Consider the following 12,430-nt stretch of genomic DNA (forward strand, 5'->3'; position numbering starts at 1 on the left):
GAGGAGTGTCTCCTCCCGGACTTATGTATAGTCAGATGCACGATTGACATAAACCCTGCTGAGCTTCAGGGCAGGCTTTCACTTGCTGTTTTCTTATCTGTCACTTTCTTCGTGAAATTTCTCTTTTGGTTTCTGTTTCCAAGTGAAGTGCTTTACTGTTTCTTTTGCAAGGATCTCGACGTTGGCTTCTCCTGTACATATGAAGTTGATTGAACAATTTGTTGCCTTTCTACAAGATCATTGTCCTCGTTCCTAGCGACCACAGATGACACCTAGTATTCGTAGTATTGAAGTAAATTTAGGAAGATATATTTGATCACATCTGCATTGCCTTTACTCAGTCCAAGTCTCCTTCTCAGGGGAACTATCTCTGGACTTTGAAGCTGTGCATCAACCCGTGACAAAAGGGAATCGTCAGAATCATAACCATCTTTGTTCCGACGCAAGAAGTGAAGCTCTACTGTGTAGGGAGAGTGAGTGCAGAACTTCACTGGTAGCAAGCAACGGAAACCATCCTGATACAGGCACAATGTGATCTAGGTAAACAGGGTTGAAGACACGAACACGATAAACTTAAGAAAAATATATCGACTTACTCAGGGCACCTGAACATGCCGTGGCTTGAGGCAAGCAATTACCAAAGGACTGTCTGATGTTGAGAGCACTTTGACTAATCCTTCATGTGACTCTGAGCATGTCTTGCTTTTACATCAGGATGAGCCATTATTTGCGTCGATCCTGGGCTCTATCCAAGCTGTGATGACTGGCTCAAGAGTCAAGCTGTATTTATGACGTCTAATGCTGCCAGCTGTGTTCATCCCTCAGATGGAAAACTTCCACCACCACTAATCAACCAAGCCTGTTCTCACTGCCAACAGGATGTATTCTTCAGCATCTCACAGAATCTTTGGTATCCCAGAAGTTCTTGAGGAAATCCTCCTCCAGGTTCATCTACCCACCTTGCTCACTTCCGCTCAGAGGGTCTGCCGTATGTGGCATAGGGTTATCCAAGACTCTAATGCTCTCCAGAAAGCTCTCTTCTTCAAGCCTTCCGAGAAGCGGGTTGACCCAGAGGAAAGACGGACAAACCCGTTCGTTCAGTCAAACCTCTGGCGTGGTCTATTTCGCAAAAAGGTCCAGGATCATTCACGCGCACACGTGCGTCGTAAGAGGGAGGTTTATCTTCGAAGAGAAGCTAGTTGGAGACGTATGCTCCTCAAGCAGCCACCCTCCAACAAGATCACTATTGTTGGATCCTTGTACCTGGATACACGAAACCTTATCCCCTCGCAACTCGCGCTCAACCCTCGCAGCGACTGGTGTCGACTGGGAGATCTGTATTCCGGCATCGAAAAGGAGATTATTTTCCCAGCGCATGATCCTTTTGTGTTCTTGTGCGTTGTGTATCCACTTTCCGAATACCCAGTCTCCATTGCGTCTGAAAATGACTTCGGGATTTTGAAGACGCGGTCAAGCATGCATAGAGCTGGGAATTTGATCAAACTTGATCCCAAACTGAGGCCTCCGTGGTCCACCCTACCTATCTCGAAGCTCCTTATTGATTGTGATGTTGTATTCTTCCATAGGGGCATACCTTCCACGTTATCGACTTGGGTGCAATTCGAAGATTGGCTGTGGTCACTGGGCAAATTTGATTTGGAACCTACTCTCGGCGCGGATCTTGATGATAACTGGTGCTTTGGCTTCCCAGGGCTACGAAGCCTACGAAGATCACATCCCAAGTACTTCGACAGCGACGTCGCCGCGTTTAGTCACTTTTTCTTGGTCGATTTAGCTTTGCACCGCAGAAAACGGGCGCGAGTGTCACAGTCGCAGTCTGGTATTCTTCCTCATAATTAGTTAATGGACTTCTAGAATTCAGAGATGTCTCTTAGCTTAATGACGGGGTTTAGGGCATAGTTGACTAGGTAGGCCAGTTGGCATACTGTATATGGAACCCACTGGCGGAAGATTCATCGGCCCGTAACGTACCCACTTTAAATGTCCATCTATTCTAGAGCTCCTTCGAGGAGAAGTAAAGAAAGACCTTGAATTACCTCCTCCCCACGCCATGTTTGACACGGTCTGCACCCTCCCGCTCTCAGCGGACCTGTTCTCGCAGGCCATCCATCCTAAGGAGCCAATTGTCTCCGTTGGTCTGTCTACTGGCCACGTCCAAACTTTTCGGCTTCCGTCGGAGGAGAGCGACACCGACGATGATGGGGCGGAGTCGACTTCCTCGTCGCGCAATGGCAAGGGACACATCGATACGATGTGGAGGACCCGCCGACACAAGGGGAGCTGTCGGTGTCTAGGGTTCGGGGCGGACGGGGAGATGCTGTACTCTGCGGGGACGGATGGGTTGGTCAAGGCCGCAAAGGCGGAGACCGGCGTGGTGGAAAACAAAATTGCGATTCCTCCCGCGAAGGATGGGTGAGTCGATTGATTTTTGCGTCGCAAATTACGCTACTTCTCTGTGGGTGGGTCAACTAAAGGTGACTGTTATGGCAGATCGGTCGATGCTCCGACAATCGTTCATGCGCTCTCCCCTCAGACTCTCCTCCTCGCTACCGACTCCAGCGCACTCCATCTCTACGACCTTCGAATTCCCTTCTCACCAGTGTCTGCTCGGCCACAGCAGACGCATCATCCCCACGACGACTACATTTCGTCTCTTACACTGCTCCCTCCGTCGGATACCAGCACCTCGGGCTTCAGCAAGCAATGGGTGACCACCGGCGGCACTACATTAGCCGTTACAGACCTCCGCCGCGGTGTCCTAGTGCGTAGCGAAGACCAGGAAGAGGAATTGGTAAGCTCCGTTTACATCGGCGGTTTACGCGCGGGTGGGACGAGCCGGGGTGAAAAGGTGATTGTGGGAGGTTCCAGCGGCGTCTTGACACTCTGGGAGAAAGGCGCTTGGGATGACCAAGACGAGCGTATCTACGTTGAGCGGGAAGCCGGAGGCGGAGAGTCGCTGGAGACCCTGGCGGTTGTTCCTGACGAGCTCGGAAAGGGCAAGTTGATTGCCGTCGGCCTGGGAAGTGGTGGAGTGAAATTCGTCCGGATGGGTATGAACAAGGTCGTTTCGGAAGTCATGCATGACGAGACCGAAGGCGTCATCGGTTTGGGATTCGACGTTGAAGGACGCATGGTCAGTGGTGGTGGTCAGGTTGTCAAGGTCTGGCACGAGGCCGTCGACTCAGATGGAATCGACGGGGACATGGCTGGCGGGAAGCGCATGTTTGGCAGTGATAGTGACGACAGCGACGATGGTGACGACTCGGATAGCGATCGTGAGAGTCGCAAGGCTGCTCCGCCTCAGCGAAAGCGCAAGAAGAACAAAGGCAAGGGAGGCCAAGACATTATGGGATTTGCCGACATTGATTGATTTGACTCGGCTTGGCTTGATTTCCGGATACCCCAAACGGTTTTGAAAAATCAAAAGTGAAGTGTAGCATGCATATATCGGTGTTTATGCGAAAGAAAGCTGCAATTACGTGGTTGGTGCAACTTCGACGAAACATGTAACTATATCAAGGTATCATAGTATATTATCAATCATACCTAATACCCCCTGTGTTCAACAGAAACGAAGACACATACTTTATCTATGCTAGGAGACCTCTACATCCACTTCTGCTCCAACCTCCAATAGGAGTAGAAGCATACTGTCCCTTGGATGGTGTTCTATGGGGCAGATTGGAGACGGGGGATTCCCGACCTGGTCGGCTGTCTTATCAGAGTGATTGTCAGTGACAAGGAATCCAACATCAGAATCCTAGCATGTAGTCAACTCCACTCGTTTCCTTTGTCTTCATTCTGCATTCTACAGAAATGCCTGTCAAAAGCGCTTCATATACATCATCGGGATCATCAACTCGTCAACTGCCGAAACTCAAAGGGCCGGAAAGAGACCCACGGCAAAGAGCTTCTTTCGCTCCAATCGCTCCATGACGTTGAACGGGATTCGCACTCCCCCGCTGGTGGGGTGTGGGGAGAAGAGGTTATTAACTTATTATTATTCATGGCTGATCAAGCCTCATCCCGGAGAACTATGGGCTAGCGAACCTATACTTATAGCCATGCTGCCCTGGTTTCCTCTTTTGTTTTATTGATTCACTCTTTACCGATACTTGAAAGTCCCGCATCAGTCAATTGTCGTTCTATAACTTTGATCGCAGCTCGAGCTGGCCATACGCATTCTCAAGATGGACGCCTTCGAGTACAATGCAAATCCGGGCCGTGTCATCTTCGGCAGCGGTACTATTCAAAAGCTCCCCGATGAAATTGCGCGGCTCAGCCTAAAGGCCCCGCTGGTCCTGTCGACACCGCAGCAGGTCGGGCACGCCGAGGCCGTCAAGTCGGTTCTCAAGGGCCAAGTAGCTGGCATCTTTTCCGAAGCTACGATGCACACCCCTACCCATATCACAGATAAGGCAGTCGAGTATGCGAGGGCCCAAGGAGCGGATTTGGTCGTGTCCATCGGCGGTGGAAGTACCATTGGCCTGGGCAAGGCGATCAGCATCCGGACCGGCCTTCCTCACATCTGCATCCCGACTACATATGCTGGTAGTGAGATGACTCCTATCTTGGGCGAGACGGCGGACGGACTGAAGAAGACTCGCTCGGACCCCAAGATTCTCCCTGGGACGGTCATCTACGATGTCGATCTTACCATGACTCTACCTGTGGCGATGAGTGCGACGAGCGGTGTCAATGCCATTGCCCATGCTGGTTGGTGAATCGCTCTGTGATCATGACGTTCAAAGGCTAATCGTCATGATAGTTGAGGCGCTGTATGCCCGCAACACAAACCCCGTCATCAACCTGATGGCTATCGAAGGTACCCGGGCCCTGGCATCTGCCCTTCCAGAGATCGTTGAGAATCCCAGCTCGAAAACTGCTCGCTCGCTGGCTCTGTACGGTGCCTGGCTCTGTGGTACTTGCCTAGGTAGCGTGGGCATGTCCATCCACCACAAACTCTGCCACACGCTCGGCGGCAGCTTCAACCTACCTCACGCAGAGACGCACACGGCGGTCCTGCCACACGCCATCTCCTACAACGCTCCCAAGATCCCTGAGGCTATGAAAAAGCTCGCAGAGGCGCTTCCGGACAGCAATGGCGATGCTATTCACGGCCTCAATGTCTTGCTGGACAAGCTCAAGGTCAAGCGGGGCCTCAAGGAGTTTGGCATGAAGGAGGAGGATATTGACAAGGCTGCAGACATCGCTGTAAACAATCCTTATTGGAATCCTCGAGACATTGAGCGTACTCCTATCCGAGAGTTGATCCGGAGGGTATGGGCTGGCGAGCCGGCGAGAGCAGATCTTTAGGTAGCAGTCATATATCCTGCTATATTATGTAAAAATCCAGTTGCAAATGTTAAGAAATGTCCCTAATGCGAAAATGATCTAATCGCTTTTTTGGACGATTATCGTACGGTGAAGCCCTCCAAATGGCATCAGCCCCATTGGATGGATGGCGGGGTGAAGTGGGGGATTTCTCTCGCCCTCTCCAAAAAATAAAATTTCCGCCATCAACAACATCCCACCTTCAAGAACGAATTCCTTCACCTACCCTTGCCTGAGGCCTCTTATCAAAATGGCAACCGAAATGCAGGCGGCCCCTGTCCTCTCAACGCCAGATTCTCTCATACTCGAGGCCACCGAACCTGTCGCCCGCCAGAATGCGACTCGCACCCTGTCGGACGAAGAGCTCTCCATCACCTACGATATCGAGCGCACATTGCAGGAGATCCGCCAGGCACGGTACAAGCGCATCGCCCTGCAGTTCCCAGATGATATGCTTCCGGATGCTCCTCGTGTTTTCCAGCTTCTCAGCCGAGGTCTTGCGCGCCGCGACGTCGACAAGACCACCGCCGAAAACAAGGGTAGCGGAACGGACGGTGCGGAATCGGAGAATCTAGCTCAAGACGTCTCTCAACTTAGTGTCGACGATAAGCCAGAGCTGGAGCCCAGATTGTACATATTGGCGGATACATCTTACGGGACCTGTTGTGTCGACGAGGTCGCGGCAGAACATGTGAATGCGGACGTTGTCGTGCATTATGGGCGCTCGTGCTTGTCGCCTACGGCCAGACTACCTGTTATCTATGTCTTCACTCACAAGGAGTTACCTATTGAGCCGGTCATCCAGGCGTTCAAAGCGACCTACCCGGATCAGGCCAGCAAGATCGTACTCGCGGCCGACGTGACCTACTGCGACCATATTCCTGCCGTGTATGCGCGCTTAGTAGAGGAAGGATACACCAACCTCTACGCTACGGAGTTAATCCACTGTCCATCATCTGCCATTCCCAATCGGACGGTGCCGGACTCCGTGCGTGAAAAGCCCGAATCGCTATCGGAATGGCAGCTCTTCCACATCTCCGACCCGCCAACTGCGCTCCTCCTGACGCTCGCATCCCGCGTGGCTGCGATCCACATCTATCCTACCACCGACGCGCCGGGCGACAATGTCAAGCCGCTGCCCGCGTCGACGTCGGCTGCCTTGGGGCGTCGCTACGCTATTCTGACAAGGCTCAGTACCGTCCCTATTTTCGGGATCTTGATCAATACACTCAGTGTGAAGAACTACCTTCATATCGTGGAGCATGTGAAGCAAAAGATCGCAGATGCAGGAAAAAAGAGCTACATGTTTGTTGTAGGCAAACTGAATGCCGCCAAGGTGGCTAACTTCAGTGAAATCGGTGGCTGGGTGGTGATTGGTTGCTGGGAGAGTTCCCTTGTCGACAGCAAAGATTTCTGGAAACCGGTGATCACCCCGTTTGAGTTGGAGCTTGCTCTCAAGGGCGACCACGAGCGGGTCTGGACTGGAGCCTGGCAGAGCGACTTTCAGAGCATCCTTGACCAACCTGCCGAAGAAACGCAAACAGCCGACGACGAAGGATCACCAAACGGCGACGACGACATGTCGGAAGCCGAGTCTGCACCTCCCGAGTTTGATCTGCGAACCGGCCGGTATGTCTCTCACACGCGTCCAATGCGGAATCCTGCACCCCGCGTTTCCGCTCAGGGTGATGATGCAGTCTCTGCTGCCGGTGGACCAGCCGCTGCCCGAGCCCTAGCCAGACGAGCTAAAGGCGAGTTGGCCATGATCGGCGGGGCCGTCTCTCCAGGGGCTGAATTTCTATGGTCGCAACGGACTTGGAAGGGGCTGGGAAGCGACTTCGATATCCAGTACGACGAAGAGGATCCTAGCGATAGCACTTTGGTCGTCGAAGGGCGCAAGGGCATTGCAAGGGGATATACTGTGGGCGATTCAATAGAGAAACACTAGTTTAGGGCGCAAATCAAGCTCTATCGATACCCTGGATGGATGGCTGAACGAAGTCCGTTACCAAAAACTTGGTTGACACATCAGTAGATCCAACTCTTACGAGGTAGCTAGAGTATAATCGACCAATAATTGTGTAAAGAATTGATAATTGATTGGCAGAAACAATTTATCCCTCAGGAGCAAAGAAAAGTGTCTCGCGCGACACACAGGGCGACCTATCACATGATGGACATAAGCAGATCCCAGGCGTTGGTGGGTTTGATCCCAACACGATCTATCGACCTTACTGAGTTGGCAAAGCAACAACCCCCAGCCAGCTGGTGGTGTTATCATAGTCATCTCCTTTATTACCTCTTTTCCTTTCAGTCCTTGCCCTTAGATGTCTTCCGCATGGTGTCCATCTTTGGAGTGCACTCCTTGCCTTGTGCATCTTAGCCCGTCTTCTCTTCCCTTATGATGTGCGACGCCCGCATTCTCCGCTTCGATCCCGGCCTCGCGTCACTTTGATCCTTCAGCAGCAGCGTGCCAGAGGGGGGGAAAAGAAAGAGAAGTGCAATGTCTCTACTATGTGAATCTCCGGCCTCTGAACCGGAGGTGAAAAGTCGCCATTTAGATGAGATGGACGAGGATACAGCTTCGGTTTTCTCGGAGTCCGCATCGGAGCAGTCTATCCCCCCGACTGAGCGGTCTCTTTCGATGTTTGAGCGAGTCATCACCACCCACGCGCCTATCCTTGAATCTCTTCTGCTCCAGACTCCCACCGATGCCATCCTCAAGCTCTTTCATACCTCCCGCTACCTTCGATCCTTCCTGCAAAATTACCCAACGGCATGGAAGTACCTCTCGTTCCGCTTGTTCTACCCATCCGGCAGCCAGTTCCCGCTCCGGATTATATTTCCTGGAGGGACCGAGTCGGTGATGCCACGCCAATCGCGGTCATATGCTCTCGATCAACTGCTGATGAACGTGGTGGTTCCGTTCAGTCCCTGTCTGAAGAGTCTGGAGCTGGATAATACCGCGGTCTCGGGGCAGATTCTAATATCTACTGTTTTGCATTCGCGGCGAGAAACCCTGGAACACCTTTCTGTTCGGGGCTGCAAGAATGTGTCTCTCAAGTACCACATTATTCCCTATCTGACCATGTTCGGGCTCCAGTACGACGTGGACATGGAAAGGAACATCGGCAGCTCCTCGTCGACGAAACGTCTTGCGCTCAAAAGTCTCTATACATACCGATGCCGGCATCATAGACGCAGACCTTATCTCTCATCTTCTCTCTTGCGGAAGGATTCTGACTCCGAGCCTACGCATGAATTGGTCAACCTTTGTCACAAATTGGGTATCTGGACTGACACTGCGTGGTGCTCTACTCCTGCCGGAAGATGCTTCCGGAGAAGGAGCTATGTTTCTATGAGGGTTCCTCAGGGTTCTGCTGAAGTATGGGTGGTTTTTGACCGACTGTGGAGGTCTAAGAATTGGATCGGCCCCGTGGAACAGGGCGGTCGACCAAGCCAGAGAGATGGGAAGTTGTGGGAACACAACGAGACCGGCTGCAATGGCGAGCCACTCGGCACCGGGGAAGGACAGGGGCTGGGCGAAGGCAAGATGACGCCTGCCCATTTGCGCTCGAGCCACACACGTTTTGTTGACAACGTCCGCTGCGATAACTGCTTTGAGGAGATTTCTGAGAGATGCGAACAATGTAGTATCCTGATGCACTGCGTCGGGTGTCGAAAGACCCTGTGTGCGAGCTGTGCGTATGACCGACCTTATCTCCACAGCCGCAGCAGTTCGTCAACTCCAGAGGACGCTGCGAAAAGCTTCTGGTGGGCACCTGGCGCTGTTGTGTCCCCGTGCCTCATGCAGGATCCTCTCAGAAGCTCGACGGACAACGTCTCAGCCAATCCCAATGACCCAGTACCTTATCCGAACCTGAAATTTCATTGGTGTTGTACCGAGCCCATATTTTCTGGAGGCGGCGGCATCAGCATCGGCACCCCTAACCGGGACGTGGACCAGGTGCGAGCAGCTCCTTTGCCCCGTGGTCAAGGCTGGGAGGACTTGGAATACTCGGCCAACGAGTGGAGCAAGACCTTTCCCAAGTACGCCTACGGTGACCCCCGCAAACCGGACTACTCCCTTGAGACAGGCCATATCGCCATGATGAAATGGCTACTGGGACCGCCTGATCGCCAGCCTACAGCGTGTCCTCGGAATCTGTGCCAAGAATGTTACGACGCTCCTCAATGGAAGGTTCACTGCAAGAGTTGTTCGAAGCCATTATGCATTGAACACGACCTGCGGGGCCTTCGTCTTCGTATCTGCGGTTATCGGGACCTGGCTCTGGAGAAGATGGCTATTCAGAACCCGTCCGGGCTGAGGTCCGATCAGGTCAACAGCGAGTTCATGCGAGAGCTCGGCATTCCGCAGCCTGGTCTTGCAGGTTCCACTCCCGAAATCGAGCTACCTTACCGAACCCTGCGCGTCTTCGATTCCACGACTAGCAGTTTCACCGAGGACAACGGAGATGGGGCTGCCATTGCTGATATGGGACATCCCGGCCTGCTGAGTTCGGGAATATCTTCCAGGCCTGTAGCGCCTATCCACCGCCGATCGAGGAGTTTCTCGGTCAGCAATTCAAACCGCTCTCGGTCCTCGTCACCCTCGTCCTTCTTCTGCGAGTCGCCATTCGATTCCCCCAAATGGCAAGGCTGCCAGTCCTTCTTTTGCCCACAGATTCGCGCGGTCGGTGACCAGCGCCCCAGATGCTCTAGTATCCTGCGGGAATGCACGGCCTGCTCGGTCTACGTCTGCCAGGATTGTATCAACGTGAACCCACCTTGCAACTGTTCCTTTTGCCAAGTGCACTACCACTGCCCGAACTGCATGAAGCTCCGTGAGCGGGACGGGACATGTCGCCGGACGGCAGAAGAAAAGGCGCGACGGGAGCAGAAGTGGAAGCAGGACATGCAGGCCCTGGAAGCGATTCTAGAGTTTAAGTTGGCCGACGAGGTTGTGGAATTTGCAGGACAGTTCTTCGACCTGATCGAGGCCATGTCAAACGTGGAAGTACATGAGGTGGAGGATGTTCAGCAGAACAATCCGTCAGATTCGATTTTCGCATTCGATCAGAGTCCTCTCGGAGCGGAATTCCTGGTGGATGATGCATTGACTGACAGTTCCGAGTGAGATTCTCAACCGCATTGTCTTCGGTATCAGTAATGTGTGTTTAGCGATATGTTCAACAGCGTCGGACTTTGCGCGGGAAGCAAAGCACTCATGTGATGGGAGTTAGGCGTGACGACTGCTCTGTTCGCATTATTGTCATGGAGCTAGCGAGTATGTTAGGGCATATTGGTCATTGTTCGGGCCGTTTACTAGGAAGAGCGTATTTGATATTCTGTGTATATGCCTTGTAAGGAGTCCGGTTACTAGCTACAGGGAAATGTCAGAACAAGCAATAAATGCCAAAATACATAGCTTTATCTCGCACTAGCCACTACATGGCAGATTAGAGTCAAAGGGTCGAATGCTGTTATAGTCTCGACCCTCAAGCTTTCAAGCTCTCAACCACGAAGAGGAGGTCTCCACAATCGACAGATAGCATAGCTGCGGAACGGCCCCGCCAACCGCCGGACCAACAGAAGGTACTCGAATTGTATCCAAAAGTGCAGCTCGATCTTCTTGTTTTCAACAGCCTACAATCCTGCCTACCTACTCTATCTTTCTTAATCAGATTGATTGCCAATCACTGTCGGAGGTAAGCCTCCAAGCTAAGATTACTACGGAGGAACCCCGCGCACACAACCGCTAACCCCACACGTCGAATTCTCCAGCTCCAAGCCTCATCGATCAACATTCAACAGCTTCGCACACCTAAACCCACAGAATTATAAAAATGTCATCCACAGATCTCGAACAAAACCCCACACCCAAGGACATCGCCGATCGCGAACGCGAAGAAAAAGAGCGCAAGGCAAAGGAAGACGCAGAGCAGGCGCAGCTGCCCTACAAATGGACGCAGACGATCCGCGACGTGGACGTGACGATCCCCGTGCCGGCGAACATCAAAGGGCGGGATCTGGACGTTGTGCTGACCAAGACGAAGATCAAGGTTGCGATTAAGGGGCAGGAGGCGTTGATTGAGGTGAGCACGAGGACTGGCCCTTCTGGGTCCTGATGGAAAGCTGGAGCTGGAAGTGAAAAGGGGCTAAATGGTGAGCTAGGGCGACCTTCCTCATCCTATTATCGTGGATGAATCATCCTGGACGCTGGAGACGACGTCCCAGCCTCCCGGGAAGGAGGTCTCGGTGCACCTGGACAAGGTCAATAAGATGGAATGGTGGGCTCATGTTGTGACGACGGCGCCGAAGATCGACGTGAGTAAGATCACACCGGAGAACTCGAGCTTGAGTGATTTGGACGGCGAGACGAGGGCGATGGTCGAGAAGATGATGTACGATCAGCGGCAGAAGGAGATGGGCGGGATGACTAGCGACGAGCAGCGGAAGATAGACATTCTGAAGAAGTTCCAGGCTGAACATCCAGGTATGTCCTCGTCGAGATTCGGCATGGTCTAGGGTCTAACATGTTACAGAGATGGACTTCTCGAATGCAAAGATTGGTTAAGGCGGTGCGGGTCTACTGCTTGTTGATTGTGTATGAATTAATGATATCAGTGTACTTGAGGTACTTGAGGTTAACAGAGAACTCTACTGGAACTCTATGGGCCTCTATGATGATTATCCTTACCCACGTCTTTGACTGGCATGGCTCTATCCAAGACTCACTTGCGGTTTCTGTATGGAGTAGAACCACTGCTTTTACCATTTCGGGTAAGGCCTCCACAAGCGAATGCGAGAGTTGCCATTCTGGGACTAGTGCCACATCTATAGGATGGTTTTCTCGTATTCCCATCAGCCTCCACTCATCTTCCAGCGACTTCTCATGAACTGTCGTCCGAATATAGGCTGAGTACGATGTAGAACAGCTCAGGTTGCATCATTGACTCACGAGCTGACCCTATCCCCGTGTGAAAGCAGACGACCAGGCTAGCAAGGCGCAGCCATAGGCATCTGCTTTTCAGAGTCGTTATTTCTATCCATCCATAACGACCCGTCAAAGCTA

At 52.4% G+C, this 12,430-nt stretch overlaps 6 protein-coding genes across 6 annotated transcripts; all 6 read left to right on the forward strand.

Moving 5' to 3' along the window:
- Positions 1-879: 879 nt before the first annotated feature.
- Aspvir_002533 (uncharacterized protein) lies at positions 880-1,860 on the forward strand (the record flags this gene model as incomplete). The annotated part of the gene is made up of 1 exon (XM_043274131.1): positions 880-1,860. One exon carries the CDS (start codon positions 880-882, stop codon positions 1,858-1,860), a length of 981 nt encoding a protein of 326 aa, XP_043130066.1.
- A 211-nt stretch (positions 1,861-2,071) lies between these two features.
- On the forward strand, positions 2,072-3,391 carry Aspvir_002534 (WD40 repeat domain-containing protein; the record flags this gene model as incomplete). Its single annotated transcript, XM_043274132.1, has 2 exons — positions 2,072-2,433; positions 2,512-3,391. The coding sequence occupies 2 exons, from the start codon at positions 2,072-2,074 to the stop codon at positions 3,389-3,391; spliced, it is 1,242 nt and encodes a 413-aa protein (XP_043130067.1).
- An 820-nt stretch (positions 3,392-4,211) lies between these two features.
- Positions 4,212-5,337, forward strand: Aspvir_002535 (maleylacetate reductase; the record flags this gene model as incomplete). Its single annotated transcript, XM_043274133.1, has 2 exons — positions 4,212-4,737; positions 4,790-5,337. 2 exons carry the CDS (start codon positions 4,212-4,214, stop codon positions 5,335-5,337), a joined length of 1,074 nt encoding a protein of 357 aa, XP_043130068.1.
- A 268-nt stretch (positions 5,338-5,605) lies between these two features.
- Aspvir_002536 (2-(3-amino-3-carboxypropyl)histidine synthase subunit 1/2) lies at positions 5,606-7,303 on the forward strand (the record flags this gene model as incomplete). Its single annotated transcript, XM_043274134.1, has 1 exon — positions 5,606-7,303. The coding sequence occupies one exon, from the start codon at positions 5,606-5,608 to the stop codon at positions 7,301-7,303; it is 1,698 nt and encodes a 565-aa protein (XP_043130069.1).
- Positions 7,304-7,858: 555 nt separating this feature from the next.
- On the forward strand, positions 7,859-10,492 carry Aspvir_002537 (uncharacterized protein; the record flags this gene model as incomplete). Its single annotated transcript, XM_043274135.1, has 1 exon — positions 7,859-10,492. One exon carries the CDS (start codon positions 7,859-7,861, stop codon positions 10,490-10,492), a length of 2,634 nt encoding a protein of 877 aa, XP_043130070.1.
- Positions 10,493-11,201: 709 nt separating this feature from the next.
- Positions 11,202-11,932, forward strand: Aspvir_002538 (NudC domain-containing protein; the record flags this gene model as incomplete). The annotated part of the gene is made up of 3 exons (XM_043274136.1): positions 11,202-11,450; positions 11,530-11,851; positions 11,901-11,932. The coding sequence occupies 3 exons, from the start codon at positions 11,202-11,204 to the stop codon at positions 11,930-11,932; spliced, it is 603 nt and encodes a 200-aa protein (XP_043130071.1).
- Positions 11,933-12,430: the final 498 nt, after the last annotated feature.

This window comes from Aspergillus viridinutans, assembly GCF_018404265.1.
Source record: "Aspergillus viridinutans IFM 47045 DNA, scaffold_12, whole genome shotgun sequence".
Lineage (NCBI taxonomy): Eukaryota > Fungi > Ascomycota > Eurotiomycetes > Eurotiales > Aspergillaceae > Aspergillus > Aspergillus viridinutans.